Below are 19434 nucleotides of genomic sequence, written 5' to 3' on the forward strand. Positions count from 1 at the left end.
TTCAAGGTCTGATGCTAGATTTCATACAGCAAAAAGACATTTGGATATGTACAAAGATGTTTTTATTGTAGCTTAAACTGCCATTCTATCAAAAGCAGAGCAGCAGTAAAAATTACATTCAAACAAAGCATGCGGGGCATTTCTCACATACGTAAAAGTGTTATTTAACAGCTCTGATACAGTCTTTCTCCATATTTGAGGTTTGTCTTCTGCAGATTATAAACCTGAATGCAGGGTTCATCCTCTGTGTCCGGTCCCGGATGTCCAGGGTTACCTCGGGGTACGTTAGCTGACGTACTGTACACCCACTAAGCTTATTTCAGTCACTGTCTGACAGTTCCCCTCCCTACCTCAGGGGGCGCTCTGGCTGTGAATACAGCAGGGACAGCAGTGCAACGAATCATGGATGAAGAGATCACACTCCATACAGAAGACACTCTGACAAGACGGACACATGAACACCTAAAAACACAAACAGAAACAAAATACTCAGAAACATTGGCAGCAAAGGAAAAAAAAAACCTTACATAACAATACTGTTCCCTTTAGCTAAATAAAGTCTGAAGATTGATCAAATCTAAAGATAAATAAAGTCAAAAGATCAATAAAGTCTGACAATCAATAAAATCAAAAGATTAATATAGTTTAAAGACAGGACAAAAACCGTGGAGCTACTCCTTGAAAGCCAATCCCTGTTTCTGGTGGAATTCAAAAGACCAGAGGAAGGAAAACTTCCTGGACTCAAAGTGTTTGTTTGAGTCCATCAGGAAGTCAAACAAACAGAAGCCTGGAGGCTGCAGGGTCTTTTAAAGTGGTGCTGACCAATAGGAACATGCCATCTGGGTATATACAGCAAAGTGAAAAACAATTTGCCCCCTTTCTGATTCCTGAGTTTTTGCATATTTATCAGACTAAAATGTTTTGAATCATCAAACCAATTTTTATATTTCACAAAGACAGCCCAAGTAAATACAAAATGCATTGTCTCAATGATTATTTAATTTCTAAGGAGGAAAAATCCAAACCTATCTGGCCCTGTGTGAAAAAGTAATTGCCCCCCTTGTAAAACTATGAGTTAACTGTGATTAACCACAGTTCTCGGAAAGCTGAGTTTAATTTCCCACCCAGGCCTGATTACCGCCAGATTTGTTGAATAAAGAAATCCCTTAAATAGAAGCTGTCAGACAAAGTGAAGTAGGCTACAACATCTCAGAAAGAAACGCATCATGCCACCATCCAAAGAAATTCAAGAACAAATGAGAAACAAAGTGATTGAAATCTATCAGTCTGGAAATGGTTACAAAGACATTTCCAAGGCTTTGAGACTCCAGAGAACCACAGTCAGAGCCATTATCCACAAATGGAGAAAACTGGGAACAGTGGTGAACCTTCCCAGGAGTGGTCGGCCAACCAGAATGACTCCAAGAGTGCAATGGCAACTCATCTAGGAGGTCACAGAAGAACCCAGAACCACATCCAAAGACCTGCAGGCCTCACTGGCCTCAGTTAAGGTCAGAGTTCATGACTCAACCATCAGAAAGACACTGGGCAACAACAACATCATGGAAAAGTTCCAAGGCCAAAACAACTGCTGACAATAAAGAACACAAAGGCTCGTCTCACATTTGACTAAAAACATCCTGATGATCCCCAAGACTTTTGGAGAAATATTCTGTGGACTAACCAGACAAAAGTAGAACTTTCTGGAAGGTGTGTGGAGTAAAAATAACGCAGCATTTGATAAAAAGAACATCATGCCAACAGTCAAACATGGTGGTGGCAGTGTGATGGTCTTGGGCTGCTTTGCTGCTTCAGGACCTGGACCATTTGCTATGATTGATGGAACCATGAATTCTGCTGTCTACCAGAAAATCCTGAAGGCCAACATACGGCCATTAGGACAGGATGGGTGTGATTCCGCCGTACTCACACTCTTCTCTTTCAGCTGTCCTTGACACGCCTGACAGAACCTGAAACCAAAGACAGCAGCATCAGGATCTCAATGACTATTGTCAATATCATTCAAAGGTCAAATCTGAACTAAAACTCAGATTATTTTAACTGCCCAGCTGTTATCCGAGTCAGTGTACCACCTCTCTCCTTGATGCTCGTCCACTGGACTCTCTGAAAATGCTGGGAGGGGGAACAGATGGTGGAAGGATCTGGCGAGATGTGGAGCCGATACCAGTGTCAAACCTGAAAACAACCAAAATGACACTGACACCAGACAAAGATGCTGAACTTTTATTAATCTGAGCTGATTCTAAAGCTGTGTAAACAGACTATGTCACTATTCTGACTATCACTAAGCGAGAGCTGAGACGTACCACAGACTTTACACTCAACGGGGAGCTCGGTGTACTTGGCATGACACTGCGGACAGAAGTATCCTCCCAACGACAGACCAGGGCCGCTGCTGCTGTCCAGATGACTGAGAGACACAGCAGGAGAAACAAATCACTGTAGTCCAAAGCTGCTGCTCTAAATCCTTTCTACATCAACTGTAGTGAAACAATCTTCCACTTACGACATGCTGAAGGAAGGCTTTGCATCCTGGTCAGAGAGGGAGGCAATGGTGTGCTGAGGAAAACCTGAACAAAAAGAACACGTCTGTTATTCTGGATCATGTTTCCAGAATAAACCAGGAGAAAATACTACAGATGGATTAATTACATGGACTTTCTTGTCTCATTTCAGTGATTTCAGTTAGAGTGTAACTAATGACGCCTACATGTTTTAATCACCAAATCTCTTTTATAATCAGGTTTAAGCATTGCATTACTATGCAAAGACCTGGTTTGATGGAAGGGACAGGAAATCACACCAAGGATTCATGAAAAGTATCAGTGGGGTGAGGAATAAGGTGGATTACTTCTGTTTGTTTATTCTGTACTACTCTACTGGATCATCCTGGATCATTGAAATTATTTTCCTATCTAACTGAAATCTTTACATTTCTAGTGCCCCTTGCTGCTCTGTGTATTTGGGCTTTACATAAACAAATGTGATGACAATAGCAGACATTTCTACCACAACTGATTTTTTTAATGCTTGTTTGAAGCAAATGGACCATAATGCATGGAAACAACATCATATTGTGGTACCAGAAGGTTGTCCTAAGTTTCAAATCTTATCATAAAGAAACTACTGAGGCTACACTTCTCAAGCTGCCATCTTGCCTATAATCCACAAGGCATTCTGGGAGATTTAAAACCTGGTTTGAAGTGTTCCCCTGGAACTAAGTTTGAAGGTCCATGTAGTCCTAGCACTTCACTTGACAAGAATCAGAATCATTAATCTTGACATTTCCACTTTAATCTTGAAGTGGCTGGAATTATTTTGTCCCTAATCTGCTTCCTGAAAATACAGCGGTTATCTCTGGATAAAAACATTATGATCCACCATACTGAAGTTCCTAAAACACCAGACTCCTAAACGCAGTGTCTACAGTGACAAGCCTGTCCTGTCCACAGTTAAACCGCAGAAAACGCCCAAAAACAGAACTTTGTTTCTCTGCTAAAGTTAGCCTGCTGTGTTCATGGATGGGGTTTAAAGTGATATATCAATCCACATCAAATGTTGTTTCTCAAAGTTACAACAATGCAAAGGGATTTATTTATGCTTCCCCACTGCAGATGTAATAACTCCCAAGTTTGAGATTGGACTTTTTTCATGCTATATGATGTAACAGACAATAACGTTAAACGTCAAGTCAGAGTAATGTGTTGGAAGCGTTATAAAGCATCTTTAACGGGTTCATCATTTAACCAGACAACTAAACAATGCTAGACTGTGCTGTTATTTCTTGCATTAAACTAGAGAATAACTAGAGAAAAACTATGGAACTATAGTTCCCTGCTAACAGAAACCGTACAGAAATGTCCTGATGTTTCAGAGATGAGGGAAATTACGGAATGGAGCTGAGGCTAATGCTGCAAGTTAGACCTGTTAACCCAACTGGTGGAAAAATAACGTATATTTAGGACACTCAATCACTGTAAATTTGAGGTACATGACTGGTACTTCATAAATACTTCTATAGAACTTTATTCCACCAGATTTAAGAGTGTAAAATACTGATTTTATTAAACCTATGTTTAGATAGTTTAGTTCAGGGGTGTCAAATTCAAGGCCCGGGGGCCAAATCCCGCTCGTGGTGCAGTTATAACTGGCTTGTAAAAACAAATCATACTTTAATTATAACTGTCCCACTAGTACAAGCTCTGTAGATTTCCTCCTGTATAAATATGAAATTTTATCCTTAATAATTTAAAACAACCTTGTTAAGCCACAAAATCTGAAAACATTATAGGGTAAGAATATTTAGATATAAGTCAACAATAAGGGAAAGAAATCAAGTTGTGTTTTTATTTCATACATTCAATTTTGCATCTCACAATTACAACTTAAACTCATAATTTTGACTTTTTATTTCATATTTTGACCTTTTAGATTCACAGTTTTAAATACTAATTCATATTTTGACCTCTAAAACTCATGATTTCAAATTTTATCTCTTTTTTTTACCTTAGTCATGAATTTTATCCCATATTTTGACCTTTAAAACTCATGATTTTGAATTTCATCACCAATTTGACCTTTTTGACTCAAAATTTAAAATTTGATCATATATTTCAACCATCTTAATTCAAGATTTTGAATCTTATCTCACATTTTGACCTTTAAAAACTCAGTATTTCATCGTTTTACCTTTTAAATTCATGATTTTTACTTTTATTTCATATTTTGACCTTTCAGATTATCAAGCTTAAATTTGAATTTACATTTTGACCTTTGAATTCCAACCTTTGACTTTTAATCCCTTATTTTAAAAAAATTTTTACGCCCATAATTGAGAAATGTTTCTCATATTTTGTCCTTCAAATTCATAATTTTTACTTTCAAAACTAATTTAAACCTTTAAACTTGTGATTTCAAATTTGTTTTTATATATTTTGACCTTTTAGTCAATATTTTAAATATTAATATATATTCTGACATTTTGAACCCCTAACCTTGACTTTTAATCCCTTATTTTGAAATTTCAGAATCATAATTTAACATTTTATCTCATATGTATACCTTTAACTCGTTTTAGATTTTATCTCATATTTTGACCTAGTTTTTTACTTTCTATCTCATATATTTGCCCTTTAAAAGAATAATTTTGACTTTTAATCTCAGATTTTGAGCCTTTAAACTGATCATTTGTCTGTTTTTAATCACAACATCATTTATCATTAGTGCTTAGTGTTTTTCCCCACAATTCATTTGTGGTGAAAATGATGTTTATGGTTTAATGTAGACCTTGTTAGGCTCTCAGGTAAGGCCTAAACTCAGAATCTGGCCTCTGCTGTGACTGAGTTTGACACCGCTGATTTAGATGGTTTAATCATAAGTTAAATTACTAGGCCTAAATAAAAGTCTACTTAAACTTGTTTGTGTCATCATGATTATGTAATTCATATTTCTAAGCTCAACAATCTCTGACATTTAAGGGATTGAAACAATGCATCAGGGGTTAGAAATAAGTTTTACCATTTATTTTTGTGAAATGCTGTATTACTTGTGGCAGACTAAGTATAATTTGTTTGAAAAAACTGAATTAATTACGAGACTTATCCTTTTATTAGAGCATTTCTACACTGTTTTTTTGCTGCTTTTACTTAAGTTGGTAGCACTTAAGCTTATTGTTAATACATACATGAACTGTTATGGGTGTACAGTCTCATCTTTATTGCTGTTGTACATATTCCTCTATACCAATTCAAATTTAGAAATTTCATTTTAAAATCTATTTTTTGCTGTAAATGAATATCGGTTTCAAATATTGGTTATTAGTTTTAGTGGGAAACTAACTGCTATCAGTCACAAAGACAACATCAATCGCTCCCTAATGTTGCACAGATTTCTTCTAAGCATGTTGTGAAGGCTGAACAGCCCTGTACTGACCCATTCGTATCAAAGAGCACTCAGACGAGGAGCTGGCAGGAGGAGGTTTGACATGCAGCATCAGCAGCTCTCTGAAGTGACTCTCATCCAGGATGACGTGGTACGACCCTCCCGTCTCTCTGGTCAGCACCGTGCACACCCGTACCTCCGCTGACAGCCCAATCACAGACACTCGAACCTTTAGGGACTTCAGAGTCTGACAGAGAAGATAAATGTTCTTCACTACGACATGTCTACAGGAACAGTGGAGTGGCTGTGATCTTCTACGGGTTAAAGGTCACCTTGATGAGCTCGTAGATGTTTGATGGGTCGCATGTTGTGAGGCTGCTGAGGACAATCAGGATCTCTCTGCTCGTGTGTCCGGGCATGTGCCTTCATACAGAAACAGAGATGGCTCACTGAATTCAAGCAAAGATGGCTGAACACTGGACGACTTTCATATTTTAGCTGATTTTAAAAAAAGTACACAAGGACAAAATTATGGATGGATGGATGAAAGGTTAGATGAATGGTTGGATGGATGGATGGATGGATGGATGGACAGTTGGATGGATGGATGGATGGATGGATGGATGGATGAAAGGTTAGATGAATGGTTGGATGGATGGATGGATGGATGGAAGGATGGATGGATGGATGGATGGATGGACAGTTGGATGGATGGATGGATGGATGGATGGATGGATGGATGGATGGACGGACGGACGGATGGATGGATGGATGGATGGATGGATGGATGGACAGATGGATGGATGGATGGATGGATGGACAGTTGGATGGATGGATGGATGGATGGATGGACGGACGGACGGATGGATGGATGGATGGATGGATGGATGGATGGATGGACAGATGGATGGATGGACGGACGGATGGATGGATGGATGGATGGATGGATGGATGGATGGACAGTTGGATGGATGGATGGACAGTTGGATGGATGGATGGATGGATGGATGAATGGATGGATGGATGATTTCAGTTTTCTGTCTAGTATGTAGACAGTATGTAGTAGTAGTATGTAGATTCCTGATCCCACCCATCTCTCCATCCATCTTCTCCTGCTTATCGTTCTTTCTGAGAAAATCTGAGGCACTCCCAGTCCCAGACCAAATGAGAAATATAATTCATACAGCGAGCACTGGGGTTACCCCCCCAGAAATCGTTTGATTGCAGCGATTTCCTCAAAAGGTTGTGCAACAAAATATTAAGTTAAGGGTACCATCATTTTTGTACAGGCCTGTTTCATGAGTTTGTTTTTTAAAATAATTCTGTTGAACCACAGTTCAAAAGCAATGTCTGATTTCAACTGGTTAATTTTCATTGAATTTTTATTTATTATTACTTTTGTCAGATTCAAGTTATTTCTGTGACCATTTTGGGTTTTTCTTTCAATAACAGAAGGGTACCAACAATTTTGTCCATGTGTGTATTTTCTCACAGGCAGTTCGTACGGTCTGTCCAACGTTTGCAGCATTTCTCGAAATGCTGGCTTTTCAACTGTATTAAAGGGCAGCATTTCTTTTGCGATATATGACACTTTCTGTGAGTGCACACCATTTTGCGTTTTTCTGTTTGTATTTACTTCGTCGAACAAACGCGTCAGTGAGTGCTGACTGTCAGGACGAAGGCTCTGCATCTCGAGGTGCAGTTTTTTTCCCCAGCTGGGAAAATTGGGTCAGGTAGTTATGTTTAAGGTGGGCATGCAAGTTTGTTGTGTTACCTTTTTTTGTTGCCACCACTTTCAAACAGATTCGGCATACTGGCTCATCCGTGTTGATGAGCTCACCTTGCTCATTCAGTTTGAAGCCGAAATATTCCCACACCGGGCATTTGGCTCTGCAATCCACTTTTTTCCTCCTAATTTCTAAAACGTTACCTTGTTGCTCCTCATGAGGCTCACTTGCTGCACTCTGTGTGTGTATGCTAGCCCCCCCCCACCCCCACAGAGACAAAGAGAACAAACGCACCCAGGTGCTGAGACAAATGCACAGAGTGAACCCTCTTGTCATCCAGCCTCCTTGGAGGCGAGAGATGAGAAAAACAAACACACATGCACGTGGCAATATATCGAGGCCGGCAAAATTATTGAGTTCATTTTCAGTTATCGTGTGATTAATTGATTTATTGATTATCATCCCAGGCCTATGAAAGTACACCATGAAAATGAAGAACCTACTTGAGTGCCTGTGTGGCGAGGTTCAGCGAGTTATAAAGTGACGGCTCTCCTCCACACACCGTGTCTACAGCCTTCTTCAGAGCAGCGATGTGCTTCTTTGGATTTCCTGACGGTAAAAAGAAAACGTTAACCACCACGTTGGAAATCTGCTGCTGCCTTGTTATTTTGTCAGAGCAAAGACATGCACATTCTGGTATTTCATCTTAGTAAGATTTAAAGTCTGCAGTGATCAGACAGATGGAGTCTGACGGTAGCGGCTCACTGGCTTCTCACCTGCTAGGTCTGTCAGCTTGTCGGCTCGTTTATTCTTCGTGGTTATAATACCGACCTGAGAACATAAAATAGATGCTGATGTCACATTATGAAGAATCAGTCCTGTTTTAATACTAAGTCTTCATTGTATAGTCTTTCAGCAAACATCATTAGAATATGTTAATTATTTATGCCCTTTTTGTACCTTTGTTGCCACTTTCGCCCATTTAAGCTACCTTTTGCCATTAAATACCACTGTTATCCCATTTTTTGCCACTTTTATCCCATTTTTGCCCTTTTCACCATTTTTCCCAGTTTTTGTCCATTTAAGCTGCCTTTTGCCATTGAATACCATTTGCTTCCTATTTTTGCCATTTTTATCCCATTTTTGCCCTTTTCACATTTTTTTGCCACTTTTGACTGCTTTTTGCCCATTTTAGTCACTTTTCACATTTTTTTTCGCCACATTTTTCCCCTTTTGGACCATATTTTGCCACCTGTAACTTATCTTTTGTCACTCTTCACCCACTTTGCTACTTTCTGACTCTTTATTCATTTTCCCCCCCTTTTCACCCATTTTTGCTGCTTTTTCATCATTTTTGCCACCATTAACTTATTTTTTTGCTACTTCAAGCCGTTTTTGCCACTTTTCACTACTTAGATCAGGGGTGTCAATCACAGCAGGGGCCGGATTCTGGATTCAGGTCTAACCTGAGGGCCTAACAGTGTCACCTTTTTAACCAGAAACTTTCAGCCTCATCTCACCAGTAATAAAATACGAAAAACTTAGCACTGATAAATGATTTTGACATTTAAAAAGTTAAAAAGATAAGTTTAAAGGCTCACAATCTGAGAAAAGTAAATTCATTTGTTCAAAAAAGGTCAAACCATGAAACTGAAGTTGCAAAATAATGTTTTTAAAAGCAATATATTAGAAAGAATGTCAAATCATGAGTTTGAAAGGTCAAATTATGAAATAAAATTTGTAATCATGACATTAAAAGTCAAAATATGATTCAAAATTTTAAACTGTGAGTCTAAAATGTCAAACTATGGGATTATGAAGTCAAAGTTTGGAGTTGAAAGTATGAGGTAAAATACAAAATTAGTGGTTAAAAAGGTCATAATATCACTTAAAATTAGAAAATATGAATATTAGAGCTCAAAATATGCTCAAAGTATGAAATTAAAAGTCAAAATCCTAAATTTGAGTCCTAATTGTGAGATGCTAAATTGAAAATGTGAAATCAAAACACAAATTAATTTCTTTTCCCACATTCCTGACATATCTACATATATAAATATCTACATATTTCCTCTCCTTACTTTTTAGATTTTGTGACTTAACAAGGATATCTTAAATCATCAAGGATAAGTTCACATTTTTATACTGGAGGAAATCTGCAGACCTCAGACTGATGGGCCAATTTAACAGAAATATGAGATCATCCTGCGGGCCAGATTTAACTTTTCTACAGGCCGGATTTGGCCGCCGAGCCTTGAGTTTGACACCTGTGACTTAGATTGTGACTCTTGCAGAGGTATTTTCAACAATTTGGCTCTTTGGTGAAGCAGGGTTGAGTAACACTGTCACACAGTCTATGATTTAAGCCTGTGTTTCTAGATGGATATATGAGGATGAATAAAAGACAGGAGCTTTAGAGGCTCTGTGAACCACAGAACTACAGCAGACTCCCTCCTTAAATATGTACTAATAAACTCCACAGTGTTTAAACACTGACTGGATTAGAATGCAAAGATTAAACAGCATTATGCATAAACGCACCTGGCTGATGGGGTTTTGGTCGAAGTACTCATCAATGAAAGCTTCCATCAGCTACAGAGAAAAAGGAGGAAATACTGAGACAAATCTACTTGGTGTACAGCTGCTGTTCACTGAGATGTGTCTTCTTTTACCTTTAATGTGGACGTGAGGCGGTTTGGTTTTAGGTCCTGGTCCTCCATACTTCTCGAGCAGTCAATCACCACAAAGAGGTGACGCATCTGCAGCAGAGGACATCGTTAAACATCAGCAAGTTTTCAGTCATGAGATGCTTTTCATATTGGACTTGACTGACCGGTTCAAAAATGAGTCAAGAAAGAAATCAAACTAAAGATAAAAAAGGCAGAAGTATGAAAAAGTCTGGCAGGAACAAGCCGGAGTGAGGGTGCACTCTCACTAAATAACCTGCATCATGCCCAAGCACACTCAGCCCTCAGGGTTTAGCTTGTTGGACCAGTGTTCTGAATTCTACAGATATTCAGTGAAAAAGCAAAGCTCTGACAGAAGGAAGAAGTCACTCACCATCCCCAGCCTGACCTGTCCATGGCTCTCTATCACCCTGTGGAGTAAGCAAGGCAGCAGGTGAGTTTGTAGTAACCTAGCCTCGATCAGGGAGAGTACTTTTATTAGGTCTTCCTCACTAGTAGGAGTAAAGTGGAACACGACATTGACAGGTAGATTGGAGCAGCATCAGCAGTATTACAGCCGCTTAACCAAACCATTGTGGTGAGGAAGGAGCTGATCCAGAAGACAAAGCTTCACTACAGCCCTCACCTATGGTCACCAAAACAAGGAGACTCCAAACACAAGGAGCTGAACTGAGATACCTCAGGAGGGTGCCAAGGGTCAGCCTTAGAAATAGGGGGGATCTTGAACATCTGGGGAGAGTGGCTGATCCTTTACACTGAAAAGATCCAGCTGAGGTAGTTTGGGCATCTGATCATGTGTTCTCCTGGTTGCTTTTATGTGAAGGACTTCCAGGCGTCCAACTAAGAGGAGACCTTGTGGTAGACTTAGGGTGTACTCACACAAGGCCATCCATACCGTGCCGAAGCCCATTTGTCCCCCTCCCCTGTCCCCCCTTTGACCCACACTCACACTGCTCAACGCATCCAGGCCTGGGTGCGGATACGTCACGCGCCGACGTCATTACACGAAGCATCTACAGTTGATGACTCAGTATGCATAAGTGTTGTTTTTAGGCTGTAAAAATAGTTACAGATTTATACGATATCTGATCGGACACCAGAATTATTTATTATTATTTATAATTATCATTATTATTATTACAGAGCCAAGTGAGGAGAGAGAGAAAAAGCGGTTCATAGCAGAGAGTTTACCTTTATGCGCCACACCAAACAAGCTCTCATGTGTCCAGAGCAGGATTAAATGTTCAGTTAAAAGTTTTTTTTTTGCCGTGATGAGAACAATTTTAACCATCTGATGATAACTGGAGGCGAAAACGCCTCAGGATTAATAAAAGATGCTCCGTATAAGAGAGGTTAAATCAGCCATGTGATTAACCCCGGCACTCCGCGTATTTGGCACTCTCCTTTACCAAGGAGGATGAAAGGTGTTTGTTATCCTGTGAGCTGCTGTTTGTGACTAAAACAAGGGAAGAAGCTTTATTTTACAAACCAAAAATCCTCTTACAGTCATTAAAGCCTGACTTTGCCAGAAACTGGTTAGAAATGTGGACTGGACTGGGATCCTGCTGTCTCTAGCATGCAGCTGCTGCCTGGTGGGCTCTCTGAGGCGGGTCCTCTTGTTGTTACTTCACGCTACGTCACATTCCCGCACTTGTGCTCCTTCATTTGCATCCGTGCCATGCTTAGGCCCACCTCGTCCATCCGTGCTGGCGCTGCAAAGTGTGCCGCGCCAAAGCACAAACGATTGCACTTACACTGGCCAAACGTACCGGACATTAGGCTGAAACGGGCCCAGGCATGGTACGGATGGCCTAGTGCGAGTACATCCTTAGAACTCAGTGAAGGAAATAAATCACTCATCCGTCCTGGGAATGCTGAGACAAGTTTCCTGCTGGGGCACAGCTGCTATTACCCCTCACTGCTCTGTTTCACTGTGTGCTCATGGAGGGGAGCAGGCTGATAACGCCACTTTTTAACAACTTTTCTCCCTCATCTTGTCAAAACAAAACATACATTTAAGAAAACTTTTAAATAATGTCTGGTAAATAAACCCATGTAGTGGGTTGTTTTTATTGAAAAGGCTACTTGATGAGTGGCCGGAGTGTGTCATCATAATTTGTGCAGTATGTCTGCACCTACTGCAATTCAGTTTAAGACAAATACACAAAACCTCTGATATTCCCCGGATTTAACCCAGCCTAGGCTTCAGATTAGGGGCAGGGATCCTGGCTCGATCTGGTTCTCTGCTAGTCTCCTTCCCAGGCCGAGAATCTAATATCTAATATCTAATCATCCCTTACAGAGAAAAGAGCATTCAAAGATGATTCATATAATGGGCTCAGAAATGCAAATAATGCCCTATTCACTAGGGACTTCTAGTAATTTCTAATAATCTCAAGGGATGACTGTGTTTTAAATCCTGTGTGAAAAGACCATGTCTGTAATTTGAGGTGTAAAAAATTACAGGGCATATTACCAACCATGTTTCAGCACACTGAGATCCACTGGTAATTCCAATCCCCTATGGTTTGGCATCTCTATAATCTAGGGCAGTAATTGTGTTTTTTCTGCATTTTTCTGCTCATTTTACTGATCAGAAAAATAATAGACGCCTCGCACGACATCGTTAACAAAGTTTTGACACATACAGGTTATAAATAGTGCTTCTCTTTTGGTTAATTTCAGTGTATGTGTAAAAATGGCTTTTTTTAACTTATTTATTCAAACTCTACTGTCCACAGGTGTGTGTGTATATCGCTGCGCTTCATACGCACAGCTCTTCTGATCTTCTGATCTAATATCAGTATTATTGAACTGTACATTTCATGCATAACACAATCTACAGTTTCAAATGTGTCGCTCAGCATTCAGTGGTTAGGCTGCAACAGCTGACCTCTGTGAGGAGGGTTGGTTGTGGATGTGTAACGGTTCAAAATGAATTGAGCGCTGAATAATATTGTTTTTATTTTTATTTTTTATTTCATTCAATAAAAAAATAATAATGAAATAAAAAATAATCATATCCAACATAGAATCATTCACTTTGAATGAAAAGGAGCAGAACGAAGAATTATTGTATATCTGCCCCATTTTCACAACACATTGATCAGCAAACCACGAACATGCATAGTAAGAAATCTAAATAAAACAAACAAGCTGCAGGTCAACACAGCGGCTCGTATCCTGGTGCCAGTTCATAAGTAAGAATACCAACTACAAAGTCAATATCATGTCACCACCACCCCAAACAAAATTTACCTTTACCTATCTAAAAGTTACCTAATTTACTTTCTCATCATACCAGCTTTAGTGTTTTTTTTACACAGAATGTTTGACTCAGACTCTTTGGTTTCTCTGTTGAGATTGTTTCATAAACCGATTCCTCTCACAGAAACACAACATTACAGCAATTTGGCTCTAAACCTTGGTTTTTATAGATCTCTGCTCCTTTTAAATTATAGCAACTTTCTCTTTTTTCAAATCTTTGCGGGATGTTGGCTGGAAATCATTTCTCATGAGCTTTATACATCATTTGCAGAATACTGTAATCAACTAATTCATGAAATTTCAACAGTTTTAACTGAATAAATAATGGACTTGATGGATCCCTATATTGAGTTCCACTAATAATTCTTACAGCTCTTTTTTGTCAAATAAAAATTGAGTGAATAAATGTTTTACAAGCACTACCCCAAACCCCATATTCACAGCATCAACTGCACAAAAACCATTAAAAGTAACAGGAGAGGTTCATATTTAACATGAGGTTGACAGTCTGTATAGGACATTTGAAGACAACATCACCAGCAGGACGTGCACATTACATTTTTGTATGAATTTAAGAAATAAAAATTAATTGAGCATTTTCATTACTGCAGCCATGAAGCTCCCTTATAGTGGGGCAGCTTAACTAAAAATTCCATAACAATTCTTCATTTTGGGATACAAACATGAAATTTGGTACAGTTATAGCCAAAGGCATTCCCAAAAGATGTGGATATGAAGGAATCACGAATTTTCAACGTGGCGCCCATGGCAGCCATTTTTCAAAATGGCCACCGATGATAACCGTTTTCTTATCAATAATCTTATCAGGAAAGGATATTTACTGATATGACGGACCTAATTAGTTTAATTTGTCTACCATACCATTGGAGAGGGTGGAGGTTAGGTGATAAATTGGTGGGGCTTAGATCAGAAATGGATGTGGCTTAAAAAGGGGTTGTTTTATTTTTGCAAATTCATTTGACACAGAAATTAAAAAGATGGAATGGAAATTGAGCTTGAGGTTCTTTTTTAAGCCTGAAATTGATACAGTTTGAACAAAAGTTGCTACCTGCTATATTTTGTTTATTAGAAAATTAGAGACACCTCAGAATCGAGCTTCAGATCAATTCTTTTGATCTCAAGAGTGAGAGAACCATTTCAAATTTACACTATGTTTTATATGAACTTGAAACTTGAATTAAGTTTCAGATCAGTATTTTTTATTACAAGACTACAAGAACTATTTACATTTTAACACTAAGTTTTATATAAACTTGAGACTTGAATTGAGTTTCCTATCAATATTTTTGATCACAAGGGTAAAATAACTATTTACAACTTACACTAAGTTGTATATCAACTTCAACTTGGACTGAGTTTAAGATCAATATTTTTGATCACAAGAGTAAAAGAACTATTTACAGTTAACACTAAGTTTTACATAAGCTTGAACTTGAAATAACCTTCAATGAATCAATGAAAAAATATATATATTTTTGTGTATTCTTCTGGGAGAGGGAGGGAAAAGGAGAGTGAGGTGTTTTTTTTAAGCGATGTATAAAATGGGGATAAAAAATGAAAAGAGAGGGAAAGCACTTCTGTCTGTCACAGCAGTCTATTCAACATTCTCCTTCACAGAAACAAAGGGATGTACAGCACAACTCTTCTTACAAAAATTGAACTACACCTAGCCCGATGGTTCATCCAGTGCCATTTAATTCCTGTGCGATCTGTACAACATCCAAGTAATTACCCTAAAATACCAAATAATAGCCGGGGCGTTTATTTGTCTCAATCCCTGAGCAGACCGGGCATTTATCTGGGACCAGATGGCTATTTGGGACAGGCGTTTAATTCCTTTCTCATAAAAATCTTGCTTAGCAAAAATTTGAAAAATATGGTAAATTTAATCAAAGTATTTATTTACACCAGTATGAATATCACCTTTACATTTTTAAGATAAGATTACAGTACCGTAGTTATACTTTTGTCTTCTTCTGTCAACTCAACACTCTCTAAACACTTTAAATACTGGTAAGGGACTAAACAAAAGATGACAGACAGTTTAAAGTTAATGTCGTACTTTTTATTTCTTCGCTGCACCGGGGCATGGCCCTGCTATCTCACTTGAGAAAACCAGCAAGGGACGGAGGTGCTCCAGCCAACGAGGAGGCTAGTGCTCGCAGCCAATCAGGCTCAGGTCAGAGGGAGCGTTCCTATTGGCCGCTGTAGCTTTCGTATCTCAGCTCTGTGAGAAGTTGATTCAATGGCGGAATTACGGCGGTGTTCGGTCCTGTGTAGAATTTGTTCATGATGAGATGAAGTGTTTTCTTGCCTGTGATCCGGCCGTTGATTTCAGTGCAAAAGCAGAGCAGAATCACTCCACGAGCGCTTTGCCACCGTCAGTATTCAATTCAGCGGACATTCTCATGTGCGAGGAGGCACGTAACGAGAGGGGCGGAGCTACGGAGCTAAAACAGGGAGAAGAACAGGAAGGGAGGGGGAGTTTGGATTTGATTCTATACGGTTCTCATCTCAGTCACATATCAGAGCTTTGAATAAATTACACCCGGCATTTATTTGGAACAGGCGTTTATTTGTCAAAATGTACTGCCACACCCGGCGGTCAATTGGGATCCGGCGATTATTTGGTATTTTACAGTACATGAAGTCATGGCTCTGCTCTCCCAAGCTGGCACATCCTGTCAATTCAGGTGCAGCTATCTAACTACATGTAAATATGCACAATATCAACTAGATGAGGGACTAACATTAGATAACATTTAGGAAACTAAACTACACTACCACTAAACTATCACTAAAAGGAGTAGATTGATACTGACTACAGAAATAATGAGGTTAATGGCTAATGTATTAAGCTGACACTGAACCCCATGCTGAGTTTCACAGCAGTGGTGTCACCAGTGTGCCCTGGCTGTGCTTCGACATCCACTCTATTACATTTTCTGTAACACATGACTACTGTCTTAATAAGTATTCATTTTTTTTATTCATCATCTTTTATTATCATCCCTGATAAGAAAACTGATGAGAAAACGGTTTTCACTGGTGGCCATTTTGAACAGTGGCTGCCATGGGCACCATGTTGAAAATTCAGGATTCAGATTTCTTAAGAACGCCTTTGGCTGTAACTGTACCAGATTTCATGCCTGTATCACAAAGTCATCAACTGTTGTGGTTATCTCCTCCACTATTATGTTTTCCTTCAGAAATGTCTGTACATTTGAGTGCATTACAGACTTTGCTTACCTGTGCAAATTAGGGGGTAACTCACAAACTACCAGAGGTCCCTAGGTCTTTGATTTTCAAACATTTTTTGCAAAAGGCACATCATCTGCATATACGTGCAAAATCCCCTTTTTAACATGTACTACAGTATCTTTAACTGATTTTTAGTTGTAGTAATAATGCATGGTTGTTTAAATTCTCAATGCACACCAAACCCTGCTTGCTACACCATTTGGGAACAACCTTATTTCACAAATACATGCTAAAATTAATGTTTCTGCAGCACATGTTTAAGCCACATCAGCCTTGTTCACAGTTGTTGATTAACAGCAATCTGCTGTAGCAAATCCATCAAGTTTTTGTACCAAATATCCAAAAATACCACTAAAGTCAGTTCAGTTTGTCTTTTTTTGGGATACTATTGTGAGTTTTGAAACGATATGGTTCCAGTGGTTTTCTCAATGATAGTATCAAAGAAAGCCAATGCTAACACATGAAAAAGTATCCTTAGTTGTTGTAAAGTCATTGTAATCACTCATGTTTGCACAAATTCCCAAGGCACACCTAGACTTGCCTCACCAGCGTGCCTCACCACACCATTTGAGAACCACCGCCCCGGGTAATACTTCTTCCTTATGACTAGGGCATAACTTTACATCACAGTGACTGGTTTGTGACACACGCTCACCTTTTCCTTTTGGACTGGAACAGGATCTCTTCAACTGTGGCTTTGAGTGAGCCAGACTCGTCTTCCTTCAGGACCTCCCTGTTAAACAGAAAACATGTTATCTGTTTGTATCTAGTGTTGGTCACACAAAAACAAGTCTGTGGTTTCACTGCTCTACCATGTCCTCTCGTAGCCTCCCTCCCAGCGCTTGGCTCTCTCTGGTTCTTCATCCATCCTATCTGCTGGCCAAGAAAAACACCAAACCGAAGTACTGAAAATCAAAATTAACATTAATACACAAGCTTACTGCAGCACAGTAAGAAGGACGGACCAAACAACGCCTGAAAGACAGCTGCTTTAAAAGTAAGAAACAAACAGGATTCTAAGTATTTTGAAAGGCGGTTGAAGTAACAATTAATACAATGAAATAAAGGAATATAAAGGCTGATCACTGGCTGAAATAGAGAATATGTCCTAATTGTTCTTCAACACGCAAAAATGTACTGCCATAAATATTAACATTTGATCAAGATTAGCGTGAAAGTGTCGGAGGATTTTTTGCGAAATGTAAAAACAAATTGTAAACAATCCAAACCAGTTTAAGAGCTGACTTCATTGTTATTTGGAAACATGATGAAAATGTCATTATCTTTCCAAAGATCAACGCAATATTAGGTCAAAATCAAATTGGAACAAGTATTTGCTAAACAGCAGCATTTGAAGATATTTCTGCCGGATTGTTTTTGGCACATCCATTAAAGTCAGTTTTTCAGACAAAACCATAACTAACAATTCACATTTGCAAACTATCCTGCGGCTGTAAGCATGTCTTCATTTCAATCAAACCCTTAGCTCAATGTAGTCCATCGGGGCCGGTGTAACGGTTAAACGAGTTATCGTGTAAACCGGTGACTTCATCCCAATGTGACAGTGGTTATAGTCAGAAACACATGTCGAGGACGCGAAGTGTTTACACTTATTTATTCTGTGATTCATCATTAAAAACATTTCCGATAAGTATGTAGACATTATAAGTCAAATTACAACAACGCTTTGCGTATCTGTTGGAAATACAACTGCCACAACACCGAATGTCGCCAGTTGACACGGTCACCCTTTCAGCCGTTACACCTGTAACTTCGCTACAGCTAGGCAGCTAACTGCTAGTCAAACGTGTCCCATTTACGGAGGATTTCTGAACAAATTAGACACAATCTAGTAGGGTTTTCTTCCTTAAACATCTTTTGTGTGAATAAAAGTTTAATCTGTGAGGAAAAAAACTGAAGGTAAAGACTTCACAGCACTGGTTGAAGCAAATAAAGGTACCTGATGTGGTGCAACGGCGATTCCTGTCTGATCACACCCTCGTTGTGCTGCGATTGGCCACTGCAGCCCTTCTGTGCTGTGATTGGTTGCTGACACGCCGGGTGGTGCATCGGCATTTGTTTCCGGAGAGAAACATGTTCGGTAAAGTCTTTTCCACTCAGTCACTGGAGGGTAACGGGCACATAAACCCTCCAAAATCAGAAATTTAAAGAAAGTCGTAAAATTACGAGAATAAAATTAAAAGGCAAGGATGTCTCACAATTACGTCATTGATTTTGTAAATTTACGAAACTGGGGGTGTAAATTAGAAAGACTGGACTCGTATTTTAAAGGACGTCTTTAAAGACATAGTGGCTGTTCAGTTCTGGTTTCAGTTTTGTTTATTAGAGATCAAACTGTGGAGATTTCATTTCACCCACTTAAGAGAGTGCCTTATACCTTTATCTAACAACATCCAAGTAGGACCTATTTACTGGGGTTTGAGGGGCATTTCTATGGGAGGGCCTGTTATTATGGGATGGCCATCATTTATACTCACCTCCATGGAAAACATAGGAGTCTAGAATAAGTTCATATTAGTGTTGCTCTATTATTTTATTATATAAAAAAC

General features: G+C 39.1%; 1 protein-coding gene across 1 annotated transcript; it reads right to left on the bottom strand.

Annotated features, from left to right (window-relative positions):
- Nucleotides 1-51: 51 nt before the first annotated feature.
- gtf2h2 (general transcription factor IIH, polypeptide 2) lies at nt 52-18925 on the bottom strand. Its single transcript, XM_041786496.1, has 15 exons — nt 18825-18925; nt 17677-17769; nt 17520-17597; nt 10689-10725; nt 10301-10387; nt 10170-10220; nt 8405-8459; nt 8132-8237; nt 6234-6324; nt 5953-6148; nt 2528-2591; nt 2328-2431; nt 2094-2196; nt 1931-1970; nt 52-462 (listed from the first exon to the last, which is right to left on the bottom strand). Exons 2-15 carry the CDS (start codon nt 17730-17732, stop codon nt 352-354), a joined length of 1179 nt encoding a protein of 392 aa, XP_041642430.1. The 5' UTR covers nt 17733-17769; nt 18825-18925; the 3' UTR covers nt 52-351.
- Between the last annotated feature and the right edge of the window lie 509 nt (nt 18926-19434).

The sequence above is a fragment of the Cheilinus undulatus genome, linkage group 5 (assembly GCF_018320785.1).
Source record: "Cheilinus undulatus linkage group 5, ASM1832078v1, whole genome shotgun sequence".
Classification (NCBI taxonomy): Eukaryota; Metazoa; Chordata; class Actinopteri; order Labriformes; family Labridae; genus Cheilinus; species Cheilinus undulatus.